This window comes from Salarias fasciatus, chromosome 16 (genome assembly GCF_902148845.1).
Source record: "Salarias fasciatus chromosome 16, fSalaFa1.1, whole genome shotgun sequence".
NCBI classification, from domain to species: Eukaryota; Metazoa; Chordata; class Actinopteri; order Blenniiformes; family Blenniidae; genus Salarias; species Salarias fasciatus.
This window is the reverse complement of record NC_043760.1, coordinates 12,578,339-12,605,384: the sequence shown is the minus strand read 5'-3', so window position 1 is coordinate 12,605,384 and position 27,046 is coordinate 12,578,339. Positions and strand designations below refer to the sequence as shown.

Sequence of the window (27,046 nt, the reverse complement as noted above, 5' to 3'; positions counted from 1 at the left end):
GCCTGAGTGATTCCACATCTCCTCCCAGTTTGCAGCTGCATTTCATAATTACAGAAAGTTTCAACTCAATCATATTTGGGGAAAAGCATGCAGTGATAATCCTTCCAAAGCCCACCTCGCCTCTGCTGCTAACGTATATTGACGATTTCACTGAATGGTAATCCTCCCCTTTTCACTGTAGTATCTTTTTATTTTTGCTGCTGTTTTTCAGGGGATCAAGTCGGGGCTTATTAATCTGTGTGCTTAAATCCCTAAACTGAGTCACACTGTTAATCCATGTAGGAGAAGAAAGAAAAAGAAAACGGCCAATTCAGAATTCTTCTTTTGAATTTACGTCTCACTTTTGCTTCATTTCATTCAAGGTCTGTTCTTCCCGCGGCTTAATTTCCCCCCGCTTTGATTAATTTCTCCCGCCGTCAGGTGGACAGCAGAGGAGAGACTGACTAGAGGGGTGTGTTTGAGTCCAACTCTTAAAATGCAGCAGAACATTCGCTCTGCGCACACACACACACACACACACACACACACACACACACACTCCCCCTGTGGGGTAGTAGGGAGTAAAGCGATCAGGGCTAACTAGCGTTTTCTCCGCAGCACAAATAGAAACCTGGATTCCCCCGTGTTTCAGGTTGCGCCCCGGATCACTGCGATCGATCGGGGCGCGCTTCCACGCTTTCTGTTTCAGTCCGGGGACGAGGGAAGAGGGACAGATGTTAGGAGGCGGAGGGATTGGGAGTGGTGAAGTCAATCCGCTGGCAGCAGGACTCAGAGTGACTCTTTAACACTGAAAACACAGGTTCACTACTTCGGTTTTTAAGTACAGTGAGTGAATTTTCCCTTTTTTTTTTTTGTAGCACAAAAGTTCATCTTTTTGCTTCATACATTCTAAAAAAAAAAAAAGTTACCTCTTTAGATTTGGTTACAGTTTAAATTTGATAAGAAGTTTCATTTATTTTATAAAACGGTTGGAGAGCTGCTGTCTCTCCGTCCGTCTCACTCCATCGATCATCTGAAGCTAATGAGCGTCTCTGCTGCCGCTTCATCAAACTCCGTCCTCCTGACAGCGTCACAAAGCAAGTCTGACTGTCAGGGACATCGACGTCGGCCTGGACCCTCTTGCATTCGCACCAGTTAATAATCATTAGCTCACCTTTAGAAGAGTTGGAAGTTTAACGCTGCTGTGTTTTCGCTGCTGTCATTAGTTCATGAGTCTGTTTTTAGAGCTTCTTCCTTCGACTCACTAATGAGCTGAATGAGAGAATCAGACTGTAGTGACAGTGTCACATTAATGCGATGATATTACAAGAAGGCAAACCACTTGTGTCAAACACACTTCGTTTCAGGGGCCACATGCAGCCCAACTTCATCTTGAGGTGGCTGCGTTGTTAGAATAGCACCATTATAAGCTTTAAATTTAAAACTTTAAAGTTTTTCTTTGCTTAGCAGTTTTGATCCATGAGCCTTGTGTTCGCACCATCTGTGTAAACACTGCTAAATTAATTTCTTTCCCAGTTATTCTACATTATTTTTAGCAATTAAAAGAAAAAAAAACTAGTTCTTCAACAAATATCTTGCAACTGTAATCAGTTTCGTGTTTTCTCAAATTCATGGTGAAAGTTTATGTTTTCAAAGGGGCGAGTTCTTGCGTGTTTTCACTTTTAGTGGTGAAAGACACATCTAAAATCATGACATTTTCATTTGATTGCTCATTTGTCATTGACCTCTGACCGACCAATCAGGGAAAAATGAAAGACCTCATGTGGCCTGATGGTGGTCTGGTCTCCTCTCATCATCACCAGATCAGGGGAGTCGCACTCATTTTACGTCAGGGGCCACATGCAGTGCAGTTTGATCTCAAGTGGGCCAGAATGTAAAATATTATATCAGAATTTTTTAAATCTCTGTCTTTATTTTTGTGCAACAAAGTACTAATAAAACACTAAGAAGTTCACATTTAATGAACTATCCTTCTACAACACATGACAAAACTCCAAACTGAGGAAAAGAGTGAACCACGTGCTTAAAAACTTACAGACTAGATAGTTTGTGGCAGTATTTACATCCTAAAAAGTAGAAAACTTTTATCCACATGTTGCTGGAACTCAAAAATCTAACCAGCTGGTTCATGTTATGATCAGAATAACTAGGTAAAATCTAGAAATCAGCTTCAGTGTGGACACATTGCTCCATGTTGAGCAGTAACCCGAGTCAGCAGAACTCTCTCACCACATCACAGACTGAAGTGCGCCCCTAGCAGTCAATTAAATGTATTGCAATTCATGTCAAGATTTTTCACAGCTGCATTACAAAATTCATCTTGCAGGTCGGATTGCACTGTGGTGGACCTGGTCTGGGCCGCGGGCCGTACTTTTGACACCCCTGAACTACAGTTCTGGGAACAGAAACAGCTTCAATGCTCCTTTCCTGCAAAAAGCTTCTTTTACATTTTCCCTGGCGTGTTGAATAACGCTTTGTGTCATCATTGGTACTGTTACGACGCTGCCTGCTCCAGTCCCTCGTTCCAGCTGTAATAATCTCGCATTTTATTCATTTGTCTTTGTTCCCTTAAGCAGTACAGCTGCACATTCGGACGCTCGGTTTTGGTCTGTTCGGTCTGCAGCATCTCGCCTCGGGATGGTTTTTAAAATTCTTCTTAAGTGGATGTCAGGCTCACAAGACTCCGACTCCTCGACCTCATTGAGACGCAGCTTTGTTTCCTTTCTCTTATCGCCTCTCGGTGTTGAGCAGACAAATAAATTTAAAAACCAAATGAGGAAGAAACAATAAATAATAAATATTGGAGGAAAATAAAAGTCGCCCATTCAAACGTGTTTCCAGCCGCAGTCCTTGCGTCATGAATCCAGAAAATACTTTCACAGTCTCAGTTTGAGAGAGAAGATTCAGACTGCAAGAAGAAGAAGAAGATAAAAAAAATCAATTGCAATAAAATGAAAATGATTTGAGGGAGATTTTGTCTAGCCATTGTGAAAAGACGAATTTGCTGTCGCCTCAATAAGGTGAGGAAAATGCATTATTCTCTCTGATCTTTTCAGTCCAACTCGGCCTCATTCCACCTTCCTCCAGTTCCTCACATTAGGACTGACAGTCCCTGAGTTACAGAGAGAATGCTTCACTTTAATGCGCATTAGGCTCGCAGGTGCACGGGGCCAGGTGAGCACCGTCTCTGCCTCCGCCGCCGCCGCCGCTGTCAGGGTGTTACCCGGTAATGGAACGGAGCCGGGAAACCGGCAGTGGAGGTCGCACTGACCCGGGGTCAAGTTTAATATGTCTGTGGTCTTTCCAGGGGACATCATAACCGGGAACAAAGGCGGAGACGGACACTTCGCACGCACCGACATCACAGGTGAGCCGGGTCGGCGACGGACGGGCCGTCAATCAGAAGCTCGGTCAGGTCTTTCTGCTCCCGGTAGAATTCAGCGTCCGCGCTTCGCTCATTAACGCAGTAGCCTCAGAACATGGTGTGTCAGTGTGAAATGTAGCACACGGTTGAGTTTTGGTAGCCGAAGGTGACTGTGACCCGACCCTGTTTAAACGGGGTCCATTTCAAAGCCATTTTTATCAAAAAGTTGCATTTTCACTGGCTCTAAAACACAATGACAGTTTTTCATTTTCACTTGAATACATCCTGAGACCTCATGTGAGCAGTGATGCAGTTACCTCAGGAAAGAATACATTCAGGTCATTTTTTATGAGCAGTCATCAACATATATCAACATGTATTACGAATGTTTATACTGATATGATCAACAAGTCCATCTTTAAAAATGAGAATAATGCTCAAATTATTATTGGTATACTGACATGAAACCTCAGTAGTTACGAGTGATATTTCATCATAAATGGAGAAAATTATGCCACCTGGTTTTAAAAGTCTAAAAATAATATTCTAACAAAGTCAATTTAACAAGTTTCTGTTTGACTGATGCTAAAGATGCTAATTCTGAAACAGGTAAGAACTTACTTTTCTCTGTGAAAATATTCTCAGACAGTGTTTTTATTTATATAAACTTCATGACATATGAACTAATATGATAAAAAAAAATTAAATATTCCAATAAATGTGAGAAAAAAAATCCAAACTGTACGGAAGCTTTATTTCTTGGAAAAAAAAAAATTCTTTTGTACTGTTTTAGAATTTTATGAGGTGTACCTGCATATTTGTAGCACTGACGAAGTGAGGCCAACATAAAGGTTTTTACAGTGTCCTTCGCTCTGTTTTTTTAATTTGCTGTTTAGTTTAAATTGTTGAAACTAGGGCTGTCAAACAGATTTCAGTTCAGGGGCCGCATACAACGCAGTTTCACCTTGTGTGACCTTTAATTTTGAAATTTAAAGCTTTTCTTTGTTTAGGTGTGGGGGACAGTATGTAGGGATGAAAATGTGAAATTTTCACAAAACCAAACAGTTACTGCTGAAAATGAGAATCTCAACAGAAAGCCAAAATTAATGAGACCTTCTGGTGCAGAACACGATGAAATGCAAGTTTTCACAAACTCCTCCTGACAGCATGGCTTTGAGGCTAATGCTAGTCCGCTAGCTTTCACAGCACCATCGCTGATATCTGAGCTCGTGTCTAAGAGTCGCTTTGCGTACGCCACTCGCAAGAAATTCACCGAAAAATCTATGTTCTCTTTGTAATTTTTACAATTTGCTCGTTGGTTAGACGGACCGGATCGGAGCCTCTTGTAGGTCGGTTTTAGTGAAATATGGTCTAATGGCTGTAAATATGGCTAATTTACAGCCAGACAGCTGTAGCTTCATTAGCACGCCACAGTAACTCATCTCTGATTCATGTTCTGTCTCGTGTGTGTTTTCATGTGACAGAAGAAAAAGAGGATCCACGGAACGGACTGGCCCGTGGCCTCTACATCCCCTGTCCAGACCACTACAAAAACTACTGCGTCCACGGAGAGTGCCAGTTCCCCAATATTCTGGCACAGCCGTCGTGCAGGTACGCACACACACACACACACGGACGTTTCTCATCGATATATCCTACCTAAAGCTTGAGCCCGCAGTTTTACCCTTCAGAAGTGTTAAAAAAAAAAGCTGCCCGGTTCGGTCTTAACAAGCCCAGCATGCACCGAGGTCTCGGACCCCCTAATAGACAGTAAAAGAAGAAACACTTCCACACCGAAACGCGGCGCCGGTTGAAGGAAAATAGATAGCGTTATTGCATATTGATATTACGAGAGGAGACACAGTCTTGCAATAAAGGTCTCCTGCCAGAGTTTAGCTGAGGTCACCGCAGTCGGGGTATATGGTTTGAATTTTAAACACCAGACCGTCTGAACGCCCGGTTTTAAACACTGAGCAACGTGCGCTGCCTCCACAATTCAAACGTCTCGGAAGACATTTGGTAACTGAATGCTTTTTCCTGATTATGTTTAATTTTAGCATAATACAATACCCAGAGTCAGGCACTATTGATTATCATCTCGTAATGAGATGAATGGATTTTAAATAGCGCGCAGTCAATACTGTTATTTTTATGCCGGCTATTATGCACAGTACATGTATTTTTATGTAGTAGTCGATTGGACTTCATTAATTTGGCGTCAATGTAGCGTATAACTTTGACTTTAAAAGGGGCATAAACAAGCACTGCAAGTAGTTTGAGGACTCTTTTCTTTTTGTCACAGATTTTTTTTTTTTTACTCATTTCTTATTTGAAATCCATCATTAGCTGAAAGAAGCTGGAGGCTGCATTGACTCGGTGTGCAGAAGTCCTCAGCTGTGTTTGGCTGCCGTGCTTGTGGGAAAACGTGAGACGGACTTCACTGATATCAGCTCCGAGTCTGTTTGACCAGGAAGCTGTCTGAGGTTCGCTTTTCTTGCTCAAGGACACTTCAGACACACTGACGCGGTGAGATGAGCAGCGGATACAGAGATGACTTCCTCCTCGAACTGAGCCACGTTTTTTTTGTTCAAAAAATCACAAGTGTCATTCCTGTAGTAGCCGGACCGTTATTGTCACGTGAGCAGATTTTCAGTCTGGAGACCACATGGTCAAGGTCTTGGTCCTTTTCCCTTTAACTGGATCACATGAGCTGAACTGATCATTATAATAATTATCCTGAGTGACCAGACTGGAGGAAAGGAAAGAAATGCAAACGCGACAAGGACACATTATATGTTATGCAGATTGAATCTTGAATTGAACAGCAGCCTAGCAGCGGCCTTGAAGCCTTCCTGTAGGATCGCTAATTGACCGCGGGATGCAGCGACTGTTGGGTGTGTACTCGAGCTCATGTATTTCCCAATCAGGCTGGCTTGTCTTGAATGAATATAAAGCAGTGTGGTGAGAAAGTGAAGCGTGGAGGGTAGCTCTGTGGCGTCAGCCAGCACCTTCAGCTTCAGCTTCGTTTCTCTGGGAAGAAAAGCATCGGCCGCCGTGATTCGGCGTGTCCTTGGTCCGAGCCGGCCGACGTGCGCAGAGGCTTTGAAAGCGGCCTGGTGTCAAAGGCGAGTGATGCAACCGAAGGCAACGGCGGATGGACAACAGAGGAGAACATTGTCCCCGCGCCCGGGTGTTGCTCTCTTCAAGCCACAAACAGGAGTTTTATCGATACATCTGTCCCGCTGCCCTCGCGTGGCTGCGGGCGTCTTCTCCACGAAGTAAAGCAGAAACTTAAAGCAGCTGTTGATCACAGATACTGAAGGAAAGCACTCGTATCCAATTATAGATAAATGCGGGCTGCATCACCGGCTGTGCTAACCGTCCGTCTCTAATGCTGATTTTAAATGCGTCTGCTGATTGATTTGATGAGTTTGGTTCTGTTTGAATCAGGGTTCCCCGACCGCGGCGGGTTCAGTTTGATGACGGCGATAAAATCTTTAAAAAGACGTCGTTTTGACATGTCTGTTCTCGGGACCAAATAACATGCAGTGTGTGTGTGTGTGTGTGTGTGTGGGTGTGTGTCACATCTCATTTGAACACCCTCCGCCTCAGTTGTCAATCATCAGACCAAATCATGTCCATGAGATGTTTTTCGTTCTCTCTTCTCCTCCAACACCTTCATGGATCACTTTTCTCCATTAAACCAGTGTTATTTTTGCACATATGATTCTGTGTGTTGTGTAATATCATCCATATGTGGAATCTCTCACTGCCGCAGATCTGCTTTCAACTTTGCAGTTTTGAAACCAGTCAGCACAATATTTCAAGTCGTAGCTTTATGACCCTGTCTTCATGCAGATGACAGGAAATGCAACTTTTCTGAAAAGCTGCTACTGCGCGTGTCGTAAATAGTTTAAATCAGGGATGTCAAACACACCAGAACCTCATGAAGGTTCATCTCCGAGTTCAGCAGAAAGCCTGAACTTGTCCCTCATTATAGGATCCAGTGAATGTCTGTGTCCTCGCCATTAAGGTTTACAGCGTATTGTTTTTCACAAGTGCAAACTTGTCCACTCAGATGTGTCCCATGCATCACAGTTGACCCAAATATGAATTGTTTTCACGTGTGTGATGGGCTATTCTTCATTTAATCATGTTTTCACACACTTTCTCCCATTAGGAGAAAAAAACTCGGCGTCAACGGCAGAGCCGTGGTTTTTAAAACAAAGAGTGCAGCAGGGCAGTTCAGGCGGATCAGGTTGTGGTTCAAGGAACTCGTCTTCCCACGCTTTGAGAACGTCTTCACTCGAGAATTCAGTCCATTTTTCTAAAGCGAGCTGCAGACGTCTCTCCTTTGTGTCTGCCGGCAGACCTGTCGCTACGTGACTGCAGATACATTATCCGTACCAACTTTATGAGATGATAATCCTCACTAGCGAGCTTCAGATTCCATCATTTCCACCGGCTTTGTCACATTTAGGTCATATAAGTGTAGAGATCCACGCACGCAGCGGCGCTCGCCGATAAGACGGCCACATGATGCAAATGGGAGATTCTCCGTACAGCGCAGATCCTCGGAGGTACACAGGCAGCATATAGATGCATTTACATAAAGGCACAATGAGGAATGGTAATAAAAGCCCGCCCACACACACTCTCTGGGCTCAGGTTGGCCATCTTTTGCAGCCAGATAGCGGAGCAGCCAGGGGGGTCTCGGTGTCTCTCCCTCTGTCTCTGCTCTCTCTCTCCCTAACCTCCAGCGTCCCCGCTCACCCCGCCACACTTTCCCCTCGCATACAGAGCAGCGCTCATCAGAGAGGGGCTGCCGAGGGGCTCTGCTGCCCCCTGCAGGACGCAAGTGGCGTCCTGAAGAGGCGGGAAGAGAGTGTGTGTATGTGTGTGTGTGTGTGTATGTGTGTGTGTGTGTGTGTGTGTGTGTGTGTGTGTGTGTGTGTGTGTGTGTGTGTGTGTGTGTGTGTGTGTGTGTGTGTGTGTGTGTGTGTGTGTGTGTGTGTGTGTGTCTACAAGAGTGTGGAAACAACACAAGCCCCAAACAGAACAAGGTTGCAATGTTCATCTCACACTCTGCCAGGCCGAATGCATGGAGAATGTGAAGGTGTGTGTGTGTGTGTTTGTGTGTGTGTGGGTGTATTGCAAGGATGTGCAGCTCTTGGTGGGTAACAACCTCCCCCGAGACAAGAAAACAGAGAAGTAGGGAAGTGGAGTAAAGGTGAAAGACAGAGATTAAGAAGGAAACCATTAACATCAAAGCGCAAACGTCATGTAAATCATTGAAAAATAGGTGTGTGTGTGTGTGTGTGAGCGTGTGTGAACCACACAGCAAGGACTGCTGAGTTAAAAACGACTTGTCATGCAGTTTGAGCCAAATGTCTCAACATTATGACAATATGAGCTGAATGAGAACCCCATCCAGTCAAAGAAAACCCTCTGAAATATCAACAAGCTGGAAGCTCCGAACACTCACCAGTGATTTCTTTCATTCAGTGGAGTTCATAGAAGTTGCTGCTGTTGAGCAGGACGTCATGAAGGGGTCGAGAGACGACCCGAGTTTGGAGCGATCCTCCCCTCTGAGATGTAACTCAGACTGAGCTGCAAACTGAACATAATGAGACGCATCTGTTCCATGGCAGCATTTTGGATTTGAAAATCTGTTTCATGATAAAACGCATCCAGGGCAGGGGTGTCAAACATAAGGCTGCAGGGCTAAAACCGGCCCTCAACAGGGTCCAATCCGGTCCGCCAAGCCATAGAACAGAATGCAACAGAAGATATCAATAAAATTGGCTCCATGCTGACATCGTAGTGTTTTTCTATTTGTTTTTGTGCAATAATAACATTTTCATCACACATTCTCTGCACCACAACAGAGAAAAACTGTAAAGTTTAAGTTAAAGGGTCATTATTACACTATTTATATTTATATATTTTATGCTTTTACACTGGTTAAATATTTTTTTCCACTAAAAGTCGAACTCCAGATATTCTTGAAATAATTTTTTTTACCACTGATTTTCAAAGAACGACTACTTTAGGCTCAGTGAACCACCTTCAGTAACCTCTGAGAACAATCTGAATGTCCTTCTTCAATTAAGGAGATGGAATTTTATTATATAACTGAATTTTCTTTTCTGGATGGCTTTAAGTATATAACTAAAAATTAAAAGGCGTCTTTGAATAAACTTGAAGCATCAATGAAGCACCTGGAGGCCAGGACGAGTGTTCTCTTCATTGTGGGAATCATAATATGGTCACCCTGTTCCGTCTGCTGTCTCTGTCATATTCTCATCCCTTTTAGAGGTCTTCACTCTTTTTATCTCATCGGTTACAATATTTGCATGATTTTCAATGCTCCGATCGAACCGCCACGCTCAAGACAGACGCACGATATGACGGCTTCGCGATGCAGCCGCGCACGTGGCCTCCGCGGCGACGTCGCGCCAGCTTCACGCACGTTAGAAAGACGTCAGAATTCTGTGTTTCCAGCCACTCGGCGTAACCCCCCCCCCCCCCAGCAAGCTCCATCAGTCACGTTCACCTCAACAGTCACAGCAAAGAAAGCGCCGGTCGCAACACCGTCGCCCAAACGCAGCGCTTCTGCCGGGCAGGCGCTGACGGCTCAATTAGCAACGCTAAAATAATGAAGCTGTCGCTCAGCGCCAGGAAATGACTCGCCTTCTCCTCTGTGTGTGTGTGTGTGTGTGTGTGCGTGTGTATGTGTGTGTGTGTGTGTGTGTGTGTGTGTGTGTGTGTGTGTGTGTGTGTGTGTGTGTGTGTGTGTCTCCAGCTGTCACTCGGGGTTTCGAGGCCCCCACTGTGACATCAAAGAGTACAACGTGCTCTACGTGGTGCCGGGCTCTGGCAAGCTGCACTACGTCCTCATCGCCTCCATCATCGGAGCACTCCAGGTGGTGATCATCTGTGTGGTGGTGCTCTGCATTACCAGGTGAGTCATGTCCTGACACACACACACACACACACACGTACACACACGCGCGCACACACGCGCGCACACACGCACACACAGCTAAAGACATTGTCTTTTAATGAGCGTTGGAGCAGTGGTGTGTGTTTTTGGGAGTCACATGCTCTGAAGCCTGAAGGAAGCAACTGAAAGGTCACCATGGAAAGAAAGTGCTGTCACTTTCCCTGAGGGGGCGCACACACACACACACACACACACACACACACACACACTACACATACGCACACACACTACACACACACACACATCTGATAATGCATGCGACGGGTGCATGCAAGCACAGATAAACAGAGATATCTGTGTAGGCAAGCGTACACGCTTCTGTTTTAACAGGCATTTTGTGTTCACAATAAAAAAGTCCACCCACACACACACACACACACACTCGAGCACGCACACACACGCAAACAGCCCGCAGCGCGTCTGCCTCTGGCTGACCTAAGCAATTTATGACATTTAATAAAAGATTTTAAAAGAGTTTTGGCCGAGAAGAAAAAAAAAAAAAACGGCTCCTCTGAGCAAAGGAGGACGGGGAGGCAGAGGGGGGAGGAGATGAGGCGGGGGGGGTTATAAAGGCACAGGGTGAGGGTGTAAGGAGAGAAGATAAAGACGCAGAGAGAGGATTTATAAGGCCGCATGCAGGCGCAGTGACGGTAATGTGTCCGGCTGCTCAGCCGCGTCTCCTCCAAATACAAAAAAATGCACATTTAGAAAAATCCAAGTGTGGCTTCTGGCCCGTTACAGCAGACGCGAGCAAACGAACGAATGAATGAATAAATCTGCTCGCAGACAATTTTGATCGTGGTTAGTGACTCACTCACCTTCACGCCGCCGTCACTCTTGCTGGCGTGTTATGGGAATATAGTGTTTATACTTAAAAGGAAAATCTAGTATTTTTAAACATTGCTGTCATTGACCATCTAATTTTAGAAACATTGCATTTTACCCTGTTTCCACATGGACGGATCCTGAAGTCCCACCATGGCAGCCATTTTCCAAAAAGTGGATTTCCAGTGACTCCAAACATTGTTGTCTTGTAAATGGGACTTTAGAGAAATTTCCAACTTTACTTGCAAAAAGTGATAAAAAAAAAATTGCAGTCTTCGTGTTCTCCTCTCCGACGTGGCCTTAATACGTCTTCAGAGGCTGCTGGTTGTAAAGTGTACCTTTCACTCTGAGGACAGACGAAGGAAAAGGTCGTCTCAGAGCTTCGCCTCCTGCGTGTGACTTCCTGCCGCATCTCGGCAAAGGTCTGCCTGAAAGGATTTTTGCTGCAAAATACCAAGTTGTTGCCACGTTATTCTATATTTGCCCCCCTGCTAACCTATGAAAAGAGCAGAGCAAAGGCAAAGGAGTGCATTAGCCTCCTGAAACTCACGTATCCGCCCAGACCAGATGGAATAAAAGAGAGCGTTTTGTTGCGTCAGGTAAAATGAGAGCAGTCATTTCAGAATCCAGATCTCAACACCTCGTTGCTTTGGTCTTCATTTCCACTTCCAAGTCGAACCCGAGGTTCTTTAACACTGTGCTTTCCAGTTTTGATCCCATAAAGTCGAGCCGCTGCTCAGGGATCCGGCGCCTTAATGTGTGTTTGGTGTCTCCGTACAGGAAGTGCCCACGGACCAACAGGATCAACCGGCAAAAGCAGAACAATGTCCACTTCAGTTCGGAGAACACCATGCGAGCCTCCACCCGACTCATCTGAGCCCCCGGCGCGCCGGACCGAGTCGGAGCGACGCGGCGTTAGATGTCCCCCCCCCCCCCCCCCCCCCCCCCCCCTCCCGTAGGCCCACCCTGAAAATTAGCATCTGCCTCCCCCTCACTCCTCGCCCTCCCTCCCGGTACGAACTCTGAGAATGTCCAGGGAGGACGGCGGCGCGGCAGAGACAGAACTGACACACGCCAGGCCCACCGTGAGACTCTCGCACGACGGGGGGCGACGCCGCCGACGTTCCTCCCCCCCCCCCCCACAAAACTGTCTGCTTGTACCTTTTTCTGAAGGTTTTTTTTCTGAAAAACTGAACCATGAGGTTTAAAGTGGGGGGGGGGGGAGTGACACTGAGGATGCAGAACGTGTGTGTGTGTGCGCGCGCGCGGGTGTGTGTATGAATGTCCAATAGATGTGTGCGCTTTGGTAGAGGCGGGCTCGCCGGTATCTGTTGTTTGTAGATGAGGGATACAAGCAAAATCGGGGTAGTGCAAAGCAGGGTACCGGGCTTTTACATGAGTGGTGTGTCGGGTACGGGGGGGGGGGGGGGGGGGTTAGGGGCGGGGAGGGAGTGTTTCGGGGCTACACGTGATGCCTTGCACCTTGTGTTATAGGAGACCTTTGACAGAGGGCACAATGTTACTATAGAGCTCTCCGTTCGGTCGTGACGATACGTCAGCTACTGTATCTTGGGTTCTATTTCCAATAGTTATTACTACGTTGTCTTGATGGGGTCATTTTTCTGTAAATGTAAATAAATAATTTATATCACGAAATGTACAAGGCCGCCTTGATCTATGAGCTTTTATTGTGGACAGTCATTCCAGAACAGCAATCCAACTGTCTGTGAACGTCGCCGCTGTAGCGACTGGGAATGTTTATGCTGTGGTGTTTTCTGTGTTGTTCCATTAGAAAAACAGGACGCAAAACTTTTCTGGAAAAAAAAAAAAGAAAAAGAAAAAATTAGGCGTTTTCAATTAAAGCATCATGCAAACAGGGCCTTAGATGGGAAATTTGGTGATTTAAAAGAAAAAAACAACAACTTCAAGCCTTAGAAATATCCTTTGATTGCCTTTTTTTTAAATGAGAGTAATGCATTAAAGATGTTAGTCGTTAGTGCCCACCCACAACAAGAGCTACTAAGAAACCAAAAACTTTCGTCGTCTGTCTCGGTTCATGTTTGGATGGTTTAGATATGTTTGATCTGCTGTGTGTTCCTACTTCAACAGAAACATGCCGTCAGAGTTCCCCTGGAGTCGGATCAAGACCCACTTTTTCAAATGGTCTTCTTGGATGGCGCGAGTGAAATGCATCAACGCAGCGCCGGGTTTGTTTTGGTTGAGTGGAACCTGCCAATTTCAGATTCTGCATGTCTTCTCGTTCCACAGCCAGGCTTCAATAGCTCCGGCAGAAGGTGAGGTTTCACTGAGCTGTACCGTCCGCTGTGGACGGTTTTCAGTTTTCAGTGGACTCGGATGGATTGGAACCCCTTTCCAGAGGCTTTAATCAGCTCGCACCCCCCTGCAGAACTTCACTTAGTGGGTGCAGGCGGCGGCGACGGAGCTAAGCGAATGTGTCAGATGTCTGATTGTTATTCCGAGCAAACGGAGGCTTTGTCATCACATCCCCAACTTTCCTGAGGGTTTCTGAGGCAGACCTGAGGTGACCACATCATCAGCAGATCGATACGTCAAACTTTAATCACCGAAGGATGGGAAAGCGACTCCGTCACGGGAGCGGAATTTGCTAAATAGAGAACGCGGGACTCCAATCAGCAGAAGTGCCGTGAAAAGCCGCCGGGCGGCGGCCTCGGAGGACAGGCGGCGTCTCCAAGTCACTTCTCCGGAGGTGAAATGAGGCCAGACTCTTGATCTGAGCTCAGACGTTTTAGTATTCCACAGGGGAATACGATTAAGGGAGAAAAAAAAAAAAAAGAAAAGAGGTCTAACTTTCAGAGGAATTCAGTTTATCCAGTGTCACAATTATGCATGTAAGGTGGGGAACAATAGCCGGAATTACACCACAGAGAATCAAACTTTGTGTGAAATGTGCGGCTGGGGAGACACAACTCTGGAGCCGTTTGCCGGTTTGCACTGATGGCTCCCGGCTGGATGATACATTTTCACATTCCGCTCAGAGGCTCTCCCAGAGCTGATGTTATTTCTAATTACTGCCAAAGACGATTCAAGGATGCTGCCTGTTATCTACATACGGTTGTGGGACCTTTCTATTCGCCATAAATACAGTCTACAGACTCACCAATGTGTCGACACATTATCAAGGCAGGAAGGATTCAGTCTAAAGGGAAGCAATCCAACAGGACAACAAAATGTTGATTTGGAGTTTGAAAATAAAACTGAATTATGAAAAAAAAAAGTTTTTCTCAATGTATGGACATGTAAGTGCTTTTTACCAAGGTGCTGCTTGCTTGGAGGAGAACAAGTTGAAGAATTATAACTCAAATAGTCATTACTAAACAAATCACATTGACTGATGCAGAGTGGGAACTTATCAAAACCATGCAATGCATTTCTTTTTTATGAAGAGAGATTACAATGTTTGCACACAGATGTATGGCTCAGTCCATCACAGCAGAGCTGTTTTCAGATTCGGCCGCTTGGGAAAATATAATTTCCCACTCCTGAGTTGGGCAAACACCACATGCAAGGAGAGACAAGCCGGGAGCTGATAAGACTGAGGCTAACACTCCGATGCAAGTGTGGAAGTGGAGAGCAAACAAGACACAGGTGAACACAATCAAGGTGAGGAAGACGCCATAAACGCTGATGGGAACCCAGAGCCACGGGAGCGAGAAACAGAAATGGACATCAGCCGCAGTGGACACAAATATGTCTAGACACGAGAGAATTACACCGCATTTTGAGGGTAACTCAATAAAGTCATCATAAAACATAACCTAAATCATGGATCCCTGACAGCAATGCAAAATTGACAAAGCACAGACATTTGTGCCGTCTGCATTCTATCCCAACATGTGCTTACATGTTTATACGTCTGTAAATATCTCACTGTATGAGAAATATACAGATGGTGTTGGATATATATTTACCTACTAAATGGAAAATTTTCTTAGACTACGGTGCTCGGAGCCACTTTTGAAAACAGCTCCCAAGTTAGAACCTTTGCAAAATGATCTGTCTACATCTTGGTGTAAACAGGGAGAAGACATATATTTGATACCTGTCTTTCAGGAAAGAATATGAAGTGAATCAGAGCCTGGGCATACAGTTAATCCCCCTTTAATATTAAATCATGTGATGCAGCGCATGTGGGTCTACCAGAGGAATGACATTTGAAAGCAGCAGACAAGCAGCAGTACTCTACAGCCGCCACAAGATGGTGCTGTGGTAATGGCGAGGACGTATGGACGCGCTCAGTAGTGACTTTTGCACCGTCACTGCTACCGAGTCACTTCTGTGTATCATGAGACATTATAAAGAAAATACCGTGAACATATCGATACACAAATAAATAATATAAATACAACTGTACAAGGACCGGAATATTCCAGTTTGAATATGACGTCAATAGGATCACGTCATGAGTTGTCGTGGCCGAGTGGTTAAGGCGATGGACTAGAAATCCATTGGGGTCTCCCCGCGCAGGTTCGAATCCTGCCGACAACGAAACATACTTTTCACTTTTTTCTTTTTTTTAATGAAATCCTATTTTGTGGGCAAATTGCAGGCTTTTACTTCAGTTTTAGCACATAAATTGAATTCAACAGTTCTTTCAATGACAGATTTGATGGCATACTTGTCACAGAGTCACTCGTCTCCAGCGGCATGCGATGGTTTTTCTTTGGATCATTGTTGATACTGAAGTGAAACAAAGAAGCACATCCCTCTCACCATCACATCAATGTTGATATCTGAAGATTGTTTAAAGAGGGGTTTGCAAGTTTATTGCATAACGAACATGTACACAGTGTATTCATTCATTCACTTATTTCCATGTACATAAAATGCAATCAGGTTTACTCTGGATGAAAAAAGAAAGGATTTTGCTGGAATGCTTTGGTCGTTGGCGTCGTTTGAGAAGTGATTCTTATAGAAAGATTGATTTCACCTGTGAGCTGATCAGAGCTTCTCCTGATTGGCCAGTCTATCAGGAGCAGGAGGGATAAAAGCACAATTAGAAACAGTTTAGGTTTTTGCTTTTGTCTTTGCAGCCAGCTGTCAATGTGAAACATACTGCTCTGGGATCATCAGGTCATTGTGCTCTTTTCCACTCGTGCTACATACTATCTGCAATATTGCACAACTGTCAATATTTTTAATCAATATCTGTACAATACGCTATCTTATTAATTAAACAACACCAAAAAAGTCCATGCTCACATTATACAATGACATTTTATCCACAGCCTTGAATTTTAATGTTGAAGATTCCGTCCAGCAGCTCCCTGTGTAACAAAACATCAGAGATATTAAGGGAGACACCATAAGCCCTTCCCATTAAAAAGAAAGAGGTCATAATTTTGGAATTCAGGTTCAGTCGTGGGTCATCCTGCACAAAAATGTTCCCACCCTTTTAAATGGACCTGTAGGCAGACGGGTGCAGGTATGTGTCTGTTTGTCTGAAGGGCAGATGCCGCGTCTTTTTGTTAATCCAAAACACTGAACCAGACTTTTCCATACTTGACTCAGAAAACGATGCATTCAGATAGATAGCCTTGAACACAATAAAGTGGTAAATTAATTACTCAGATATTTTTTATCTACACTATGAAAGAGTTCCTATTGGTTTCCACCCTTGAAAATTGCTGCCACGGAAATGTGTTTTTTTTTTTAATGAATGCATCCTTCATAAAATTAACTGCAAACAGAGCCTGACCCTGATCTCCATAAAATGCAATAGCTGGCAGGAAGAGTTGAGTGTTTCAGCCCACAGTTCACAGTTTCACATAGCCTCCCTCTTCCCGGTCATGAAGAGTCACAGTCGCGCCTCACTCCAGCGTGAGTCGACGCAGCACCCAGCAGGACCCAGTCGCCGTAATCCTGTCAGTTTCCTGTCTTGTCCCGCTGGTTTTCGGCACAAATCCAGCGGGCTGGAGGCCAGGGAGGAGCAGGAAGGAAGTTTCAGTGCATGTCTGAGTGTCTGTTTGCATCAAAAAGACCTCGGAATGCCATTACTGATAACAGCAAGGTCGTTGAGATCATTGTTTTAAGTTCCATCAGTTTCACTTGAAGGATACTTATCCTTTGCCATTTACTTGACGGAAAAAAGTCAAAGACATCTTGTTGTTTCGTGAAAAGAATGAGTCGGGTTACTGTCTCCATTGTACAAGCTCTTCCCGTTTTGTCAACAGCTGGCCGACCTTCAACGCCATCAATCTTTGTTTCCCTCAGTCAAACCTTCAGATTTAAGTGATCATTCTAATCCTGGATGATCATTGGCCTGCATGTTTTCAGATGTCTCTTTCTTCATCATCACACCTACATTTAATGATGTGTTTAATAAGCTCCTTAAAGCCATAGAAAGAGTCTCTCATTGCAAACAGATGTGTTGCAGCAGATGCAGACTTCAGGACCGGGACTGGACGCACACCTTTGCCCTCAGCTGAGAGATACTAGCTACAAATTTGAGAACCACTACTGCAAATACCAGTGGCGGACCGTGCATTTCACATTAAGGCCTTCAGAACAGATCCGCCTGAACCAATCCACCTCTCAATAACTATTTTGTCTACAAAAAAAAATCTCATTATGCAGATATGTACATAAAGAGTTGTTGCACAGCAGATAGATACTTGTGCAGCCAGAATAAATGCCTTTGCTGAAGTGCACAATTTTCCTACTACATCTGTGCACATACAATGAGCATCAACAACTTAATAAAACAGCAATATTATTTAGGAAAACAGGAACATTTTACTCACCAAAATCCCGATTATTTGAAAACAAAATACATCCTCCTTTCCTTCCTCAAAAAGAGTTCAACTGCTCTGTCATATAGATTATCCGTGCGTTTCAGTTCCATAAAGCCAGGACTGAAAGTCCAGCTTGCCCTGTGGTATTTCTGACATAAGTTTTATTTCTCTTCTCTTCAGGTCTTCTTCTTCTTCTTCTTCTTCTTCTTCTTCTTCTTCTTCTTCTTCTTCTTCTTCTTCTTCTTCTTCTTCTTCTTCTTCTTCTTCTTCTTCTTCTTCTTCTTCTTCTTCTTCTTCTTCTTCTTCTTCTTCTTCTTCTTCTTTGGAATAATTGAGGTAGGCGACCAACAACTTAGGTGCATACCGCCCCCTATTGTATCTCTTGGTGAATGTAAATCAGAGGGCCTGGATATGCTGTTGTTAGAAGCTAGAAGGCGCTGAGTCGCCAACTCGAAATCTGATTGGTTGAAGCAACTGTCTGATTGGTTGAAGCAGCTGTCTGATCGGTTGAAGCAACTGTCTGTTTGACGCTTCACTTTACTTCACTGCGCCATCAGGAACGGATAGCGAAGGCCTCGGACAGATTTCTTTGACCCTAGCAACAGATGATGCCTGAAATCTGATTGGTTAAATGATTTAATATGAAAAAAACATGTCTGGAAGCAGCGCAACCACGGGAAGACTGTGAAAGGAACTGGAGCATACCGTTTGGAATCATTTATTAATTATTTATGGACAAAATATAATTTACATCAGTCTGTAATTCAGATCATTTTTAGGCCAGCAGAGAAGGCTTTGCAGGCCCTGACGGCCCACCACTGGCAAATACACAAGACATTACAGGCTATAAAAGTGAATATGGTGTGAATGTGGTTCCCCGCCTGGCTCCTGCAGCTGCTCTCGATCACCAGGTGAGCCTCGTAGGCCCTGAGGTTGTCTGATTTGCACATGTCCCAGAAAATAAGACATTTTGTTGAATCAATGGCCCTGAATCAGAGTCCAGTGCCGTTCACACAGTTTTCTGTACACACCGACCTGTATCAAGAATTGTCTCTTTCAAGTTGAAAATGCTTCATTGTGAATTGCTGAATTCATGCTGAATTGTTGTTTTCAAAAAGTTGCGTTTTCCAAGCATTGGACACTCAAAACGCATTAAGAATTTGCTACTTTCAGATGAAAATCGTGTGTAAATGGGGCTTTACTCTTGTTAACAAGTGGCTGTGTCTGTCGGGGTATGGCTTCATCCTGATGCAGAGGGAATCAGTGCTAAAAGGAAAAGAGAAGGTCCAATTTTTTGTGCTTAAATATCAAAAGAAATGCATTCATATAGAACCTCGAAGACCATTTTTGTGAATTTAATTGAAAAACAAAGGCCGTCACAACCAAGAGCATCTCCATCTTCTCAGTCCTTGCCTCCCATTTCTTGATTTCTACCATCCTCCCACTTCATTTCCTCCATTCTGTCCTCTCCCGTCAATGACTCACACCGGGAAAAATTTACAGATTGTCTTTGAAAATATTTGGTGATCAAAAACTGAAAGAATTCAGTCAATGACCTCCTCCCTCCCTCCTGAACCATTTCTGAGATTGTGAAGCATCTTACAGGGAGGCAGAGGCGTGTCCACACTTGCACACAGCTGGGAGAGATTTCAGCATGTCCAGGTGATCTGCTGAAGAGGACAGGGATCCATCCAGCTGCTTGGAGCTGTCTCAGCCTGAGAGAACTGTGGGACTGAGAGGAGTTTATGGGAACTGGATCTGGAACACAAACTCGATCATACTGTAAAATGAAGCAGACATGTCTTTATAAAGACAAAGAATCACATTATCCAACAAAAGCAAGATGAAGAAGAAACTGGAACAATTAGAAGGTGTATTTCCACATAGTAGGCAAAATGTTAAAGTCAGTGGGGACCATCTACCATTTATGTTCCGAACAAACTGGAAGCCAGTAATGGAAACTCGCTCAAGTCGTTTAAGACTCCTGATGTGGCGCCGCACGATTTCCAATAGCTCCTGTGACAGTTGCTTCTCCGCTGATACGGAACATACCATTAAATAATGACACTTCCTCCATGGGATAGCTCACCTTGGGGAAATCAATGGTGTTGTGGGTAAAAAAAAAAAAAAAAAAAAAAGAAACGAAGCAGTGGTGAATTAAATAAAAGCCAAATCAAATGTTGCTGCTTGCAGACACGTGGCTGTGTTTGAGGGGTCTTCGCTCTGGGAGCCATCTGGCTGACCGGGAGAGCCCTCACATTGATTTTACAATCAGCAAACCGCACCCTGGCCACCTTTTTTTTTTTTTTTTTTTTTTTTTTCTCGGAGAAGAATTGGCCCATCGGCTAGAAAATTGATGGTCTCGTACGCGCGAAAACACCCGTATACTTACAAACAAGCACACACTAACACACACCCGAGTGAAGCATTTCCTCCCATGCTGCGCAGAGCTCAACACCTCCCAAATTGGTCCATTAGCTCCAGAATTGATAGCATCGCAAAAATGACACACCACTGAAAACACACACACACACACATACACACACACACACACAAGGCCAACTTTAAGTGAGCGTGTGTCCAACACACGCTGGTCTGTGAAAAAAGGGTCATTTAAAGATCCATCACCATCTGTTTTGGGCCCACCGTGCCATTCTGCCCTCCGTGGGGGCCTTTGATTTAGTGACAAAAGACACTGCTGCTTCCTTCCTTCCCACTGTGTGACCAGACATGGCGGCTGACAAGGTGATACAAATGAAGCGCTGCCACGCATCCGTCGTACCGTCACAGGTAGAACCGCCTGTGTTGAGCTGCTGCCGATAATCACAATCATTAGGGGTCCCATTTAAACACCGATCGCGGAACCTGAGCAGAAACAACAAGTATGAGGAAGACGACCGGCTCTGAACACCTGCCCATTTCGCCGTATTTACAATACAGAGAAAATACATGTTTTTCACCTCCAAGATACAAATTAGTTCCAGCACATGGATGATTTCCTTGGCTTGGCTTTAAATTTTCTTGCAACAGCTGAAAATGTGTTGAAAGTTTTTTTTTTTTTTTTTTTTTTTTTTTTTGTAAGAATCTGCAATATGAAATATAAAAAAAAAATAAACACACATTTGTATGGACAGACTGACATTTCATAGCTAGATTTCCTGTGGTAATAAGCATGATAAACACTGCCAGAAATGTCCAAGTTTCTATTTGGGAAACTCTCAGAAGGGATATAGTTTATCTTCATGTGGATATGTCAGTATGAGAAAAGCAAGTTTCATGAGCCATGCTGTGACCAGCCACAAGGAGGCCACCAAGATTTTTGGAATTTTTACCTCCCAGCAGAAGTGAAGACCACATTTTGTTCATCCTGAACTGGATTTTTTTTTTTTTCAAAAGTGCTCCTATTGCCACATAACACGTGTGTAATTTCTTACAACAACACATTTTGCTTTAAATGTGACAAAATATATTGTGCATTTCACAATCTGTGCAAAACATAAAGTGCTTGCCATAAATTCACTGTATATAGCCTTAGACATGCTACGCAGCCACATGGGTACTTCCTCCTTGACATAATTAGAGCATAATACCTCCATCAGTGTGAGAGGCCGTCATTAAAGTCCCCCTGAAGTCTGTCTCTTGGTGTTTTACTAGCATTCTTCTATCCACATCAAGCATGCACTCAGACAAATGTGGTCTGAAACAACAGGGGAGGAGAAGGGCGACCACGGCACCATCTTTACAAGCTGACAAATGGATGCAGATACAGAGTCGTGTGGTGAGTCGTGGGATGTGCCTCCATCACGTTACTCAAGAAGTTTCACATGACTTCACGTTTTGAATGGTCTGAATGATCCCTCTTCCCATCACTTGTAATCAAAACCTCAAAATACAACTTGAACTCCTCCGCCTGGGGAAGGTTCTCCCTCCTCACATGGCAAGGGCATGGCATTTTTTTCCATGAGAGAACAATGCACTCTGATTATGAGGTCCTGATCTGCATCCCAACCACTTCACACTTGGTGGTAATTAGTTCTCTGGAGGCCATCGGGTTTTTTCACAAGAACAACATCATCTGCATAAAGCGGAGACGCCACCCTCCACGACCGCGGGTCAGATTTGCTCATTATGAAATATTGTGGCTTTGATCCAGAGGTTAATTGTGTTGCAAAAATCTATTAAGCTTTCTCATAAGTCTGGCTAAAAGTGCTTTCTTCATCTTGTGAAATACAAATGAAGAGAGTTAAACAAATCCTTTGTACTGGTTGCATATTTGACACAGGCGCCTGGTGCCAAAAATGTGTTCAATTTGAACAACTGTCTTTACATTTCCACATTTTAAATCTTACAAAAACACATCTACAATCACAAGAGGAACCACTCAAAAAAAAAAAACACTCTCTTTTGTGTGTAGAGCTTCAAAACAATCCCACCACTGCATGACACTGCATGTCATGTTCAAAGAAACTTGTTCGTCAACCACTTTTGAGTGAATCACACTCGCAGGTAGAACTCATGCCAATAGCCAACGGTTACGGCGATGCCACACCCTACTGCTCTGGGTTTTTGAGGCAAATGCATCTAGATTTCCCAGGATACAAAGCTCATTGAACTGGTGCAACTTGCTGCAGCATGTTTGTTGAAACGATAGAATATGATGATTGTTGGATCTGCAAACCGCTTTTCCCTCACCGCATGTTTCTGCAGATTTCTCACAGCTGGAGATTTGAATAAGAAAACCACTGGCTATAAAATATGATAAACTAACCCTATAGCCCTCAACTTCTTAAATAAAACAATATTATATGATTGCTGAATACTTTCAAAAAGGGGTGAATTCATGCAGAGGTAGGTCAAACACGTCTTACACTTGCATTTCCTGGCCTCTAGAGGGCAAATTGCCTTCATTTATTTGCAAGCATAGATGTGCAGATACAGTGCATTGGATGCAACTTTAGGTTCATTGAGAACAAATGCAACCCTAGATAAATGCCAAATGTTGCTACAACACAGACAAAGAAAGAAAGAACGTCTGTGACAGAACTGGGAAGCCTGGGAAAACAGAAGAATTCCGGAAAGCATTCAATAAGTTAACAAGATAGGAAAGAAAAAGAAGGGGAAAGGGAGGAATCGGGAAAAGTGGGGGGATATCGGGAAGGAAAGAGAAGGAAAGGAGTGGGACCGCTGGAAGAATGACAGGATGGGAGCGTCATGCTCTCCACTTCATCCCAGAGGGTGAAAGTGGGAGAAGTCAGAGTTCATGAGCTCGAAATGAAAGGTCGCACTTTTATGTGTGTGTCTCAGAGGGGAAGTTGTGACAGCGGGAGAGAAAGAGAGGCTTCAGAGATGGAAGAGGAAGGAAATTTGTTGGGGAAAGTGTGCATGGGCGCCCGAGTGTGTGTGTGTTTCGCACTTCCACTCGACTCTGACAGCTTTGAAGCTTATTGAGAGGGGAACCTATGGCAGAGGTGTTAGTCTGCAGTGTTGACATGGGAGATTCTGTCAGAGGCGCTCGTGACTACAGGCGTGGTGAAAACACTGAGGCGTAACAGTGAAGACCGTAGCTGTCATGATAATACAAGCACAGAAGTGGCTGATTTGACATTCTTAGCAGGGATGCGGTCCAGTCAAACTAGAGCAGTTATCAAAAATGTATAAGAGCAATCAGTTGGGATTTTTACACTGGCTTTAATTGCTGTAGTCAAGACCACCTAACTCAAATGACCGAGTCAAGACCAAGACCTTGAAGCTGTGGTCTTCCGTCCGGTCTCGAGTAACCTCTGGGACTCTGAGACCTCTTCCATAATAAACACATTGGAGACACTCAGGTTGGACGATTTCCATCATCTCATATCGATGCAAATGACACAGACCTCCAGGCATGTTGCTAGTAAACACCCCGTGTTTACGGAATTTCAAAATGTTGCACTGAAAAAGCATTTGTGTCACTGTCAATAAAAGATTTCCAGTGATAGCCACAAAGAGAAAGATTAAGCGAGGCCGGGCTGGCGAGCCGGGGCACAGATGAGCTCATTGTTGAAACAGGGATTTCCACATTTCCATGTCTCTGTGTGCCCTGTGCCATGACATGACCGAGCTCCAAAACAAGAGATGGGGAGGAAAAAGAGGGGCGTGTGTGCACACACACACATTGGAATGTCACTACTTTTGGCAGTAATTAGTGTTTCTGGTGTAGATTTAGTAATAGAGTTAAAAATGCTCACGTTTTCCTTTTTTGCTAAAGACAGCAAAATAACCACAACAAAACATATTCCACTTTGGAGGAAAACATAGTTGTTATTGTCCATCTACTCACACATGTGCAGAAGAACTATTTCCTACAGCTATGGCACTGAGTGTTTTCAAGAAGTTCCACCTTGGGAGCCCTTTTCAAAAAGTTGCCAACAGGTCCCCAAAGCGCAAGTTTTCCATTTTCACCTGAAAACGATGCCGTGCAAATGGGGTCAAAGTATGGCAAGAAAGCAAATCAACAAGATCCTAGAACAACAGCATCACATAAAATCAATACAAATCTATAAAGGTGGGACTTCAGAAGTGATTAAAAAGTGGTGACTGATCCTACGAGTCTTCCAAAGTCGAGAGGAAATGACAGGAATACCTTTTGCTTGGACTTTGAACCAGCAAACACGTCCCATCTTAGGGTTGAAAGAGTGATCAATGAGATTCTGCAGAGTCACTGGAGTGAAACTACAATCAGGTGATGTAGTCTGTTAAAGCAGGTGAGGCTGCGGAGCTGCTGGTCGTGTTTACTGAAGGAGAAGCTGCTCATTATTTCTCAACTCTCCGACAGCAGCGCTAAAGATGTCTGACTGTTGTAACTTAAGAATTAAGCCGTGCCCATAATAAGTGGGAAGCTTTCAAAGCAATACATAAACATGTATGGAAAAAATGGATCAGCTGAAGCTAAAGCTACTGAAATGAAGTCTACTATTTCACTAAACTCCTGTTTACTGGAAGGCGCGTGCCTCATTATTTCTGGACTCAGTCTTTCTGAAACACTAAAGAGAACTGAATATTAGCAGCATTAACGTTTGATCATGTGATACATATGATGCTGAAGCAGATATACACTTTGCAGCAACCAATTATGTAGTAATGACCAATGCTGTAATAGCTTGGTGACTGCAATTATTACATTTTGCAAAGATTTTTCTTGTATTTTTTTTTTCAAATGTATATTCTGAAGAACTTATTACACTATTTGCAAAATGTAATTCAAACAAACATCGTCACACTACTGGCAAGATTCTGTGTCATTTCAGTTTAAAAAGCCTGAAATTATTCTGTTGTTAGCCATTACTATATCACCGGTTGGAGTTATGATACATTCCAAAGAGTGAGCAGCACAAGCAGTCTAAAATCTCTGTGACTGTTGTTATTGATCCACTCATACGTTTACAGGAAAACTCTTGACTGCAACTGAAGTGTAAACGTGGAATGCTGCACAGTTCAGAAAAAAACTGACTTTTCTCAAAGAGTTCACTTTAGACAGTATTGCATTGTTGAAGCTGTTTCCAAAAAGTGCCATTTTCAGATGTTTGAGCACCGTTGTCATTTAAATGATGTCTGCATTAACATTGCAGCTTCCTTTTACAAAAGCCGTCCGAAATTTCTAGTAGCTTTTTAGTTGTTTATTCTCATTGTCTAAAAAAAAAAACATTGTTTCAAGAAGTGTTGATTTAAAGGTTTCAGGGCATCTTCCTTCCACTAAGTCAGTGATCAGAAGCCCAGGAGCCATAAAACCTTCAGAAGATGTACTATAAATAAATATTTTCAAAAACTCAAAAATGCTCTTATCTCCTGGGTCTAGACAGTCGAAGAAGGCAAAACTGTTCATTTTCAGGAATAGAAAAAAAAAGTAAAGGAAAAGGGGTTAGGAGCAATGGAAGGAGAAAAAAGAATCAGTTATCAAAGAAAAGTCTAAAAGAAAAAAAATAAGCTGAAATTTAAAAAAAACCAAGAAACTCAGAAAATAGGAAACAAAAACAGAAAAAACTAAACATGAATAAAGAAGAAAATGAAGGCAAATAAGCAAATAACACAGCAAAAACTTCAGCAATGAGGAAACAGGCTATAAATAGCAAAAGCTAAAACACTCAATATCCACATAAAGAGGATAAATCTAAAAAAAAAAAAAATCACTGTGAAATCTAAAAATATGATACATTCTATCTAAACTGGACCAACATGAATACAACCTCAGTGTAATAACAATTTTCTTTTGTGTTTTTTTCTTTCATTATTTCTTTATTTCAAATAATTATCATGTTTTGTGGTTCTTGACATATTTGGTGTAAAATCATGATAAGAACTCTTTTGGTCATGAAGCTTCAGATCCCTGGAATAATGAATCAGTCGTTATTATACTGATGCACACAGAGTCTGACAGCATTAATGTGATTACAACAATTCACCTCTGTGCACAATATGAATTCAGGCCTGCAGGAGAGACGAGTTACTTTTTTATCCTCAGTAACTTTAATGGAGTATTTTTTTGCATTCTAGTCTCTCACACATGGAGAACAGACAGCCTTCAGTCTGTCAGTGGAAAATTGGAGAAAAGGTAAGAAACATGACCCGAGCTGATCCGTGTGATCTGTCCCTCCATTGTTTTGGTCGCGCACGCGCATGGTGTGTCCCTGTCACTGTGCAACAGTTGAATACAATTTGGCAACAATACAAAACAATGCGCAGCAGCGGGCGCAGTAAACAACAGGAGCCCCTGATACTTATTCTGCAAACGCAGCCAGGCATGATCGGAGCGGACACACACACGCACACACACGCACGCACACACGCGGATCGGCCTGTGTGGTTTTCATAGCAACCTGGCCCCTCCCTTCACTTGCAGGAGGGGAGGTGTTTTGAAAGTTCACGGCGTGTTTGTGCGTGCGTAAATGGAGAGAAAAGCGGACAAAAAGGGGGCGTGGAGGCCGAGAAGAAGACTGGGAGAGGTACCGTCCTGTGAGCGCGCACTTCCCAGCTGGAGCGACCGACAGCAGCACCTGCGTGAGGCCAGATCCCCCTCACTTGCTTTGCTTTTTTTTTTTTTTTGTT

The 27,046-nt window shown here is 43.7% G+C and overlaps 1 protein-coding gene and 1 non-coding gene across 2 annotated transcripts in view; both read left to right on the top strand.

Moving 5' to 3' along the window:
- Positions 1–12,853, top strand: part of tmeff2a (transmembrane protein with EGF-like and two follistatin-like domains 2a) — a 141,210-nt gene extending 128,357 nt beyond the window's left edge. The window contains exons 7-10 of the mRNA XM_030111418.1: positions 3,308–3,367; positions 4,849–4,975; positions 10,170–10,328; positions 11,976–12,853. Coding sequence (XP_029967278.1) covers positions 3,308–3,367; positions 4,849–4,975; positions 10,170–10,328; positions 11,976–12,072 — 443 coding nt within the window. The 3' untranslated portion in view covers positions 12,073–12,853. The remainder of the gene's footprint in view (positions 1–3,307; positions 3,368–4,848; positions 4,976–10,169; positions 10,329–11,975) is intronic.
- A 2,787-nt stretch (positions 12,854–15,640) lies between these two features.
- On the top strand, positions 15,641–15,722 carry trnas-aga (transfer RNA serine (anticodon AGA)). The gene has a single exon. It is a non-coding gene; the product is annotated as a tRNA-Ser (tRNA).
- Positions 15,723–27,046: the final 11,324 nt, after the last annotated feature.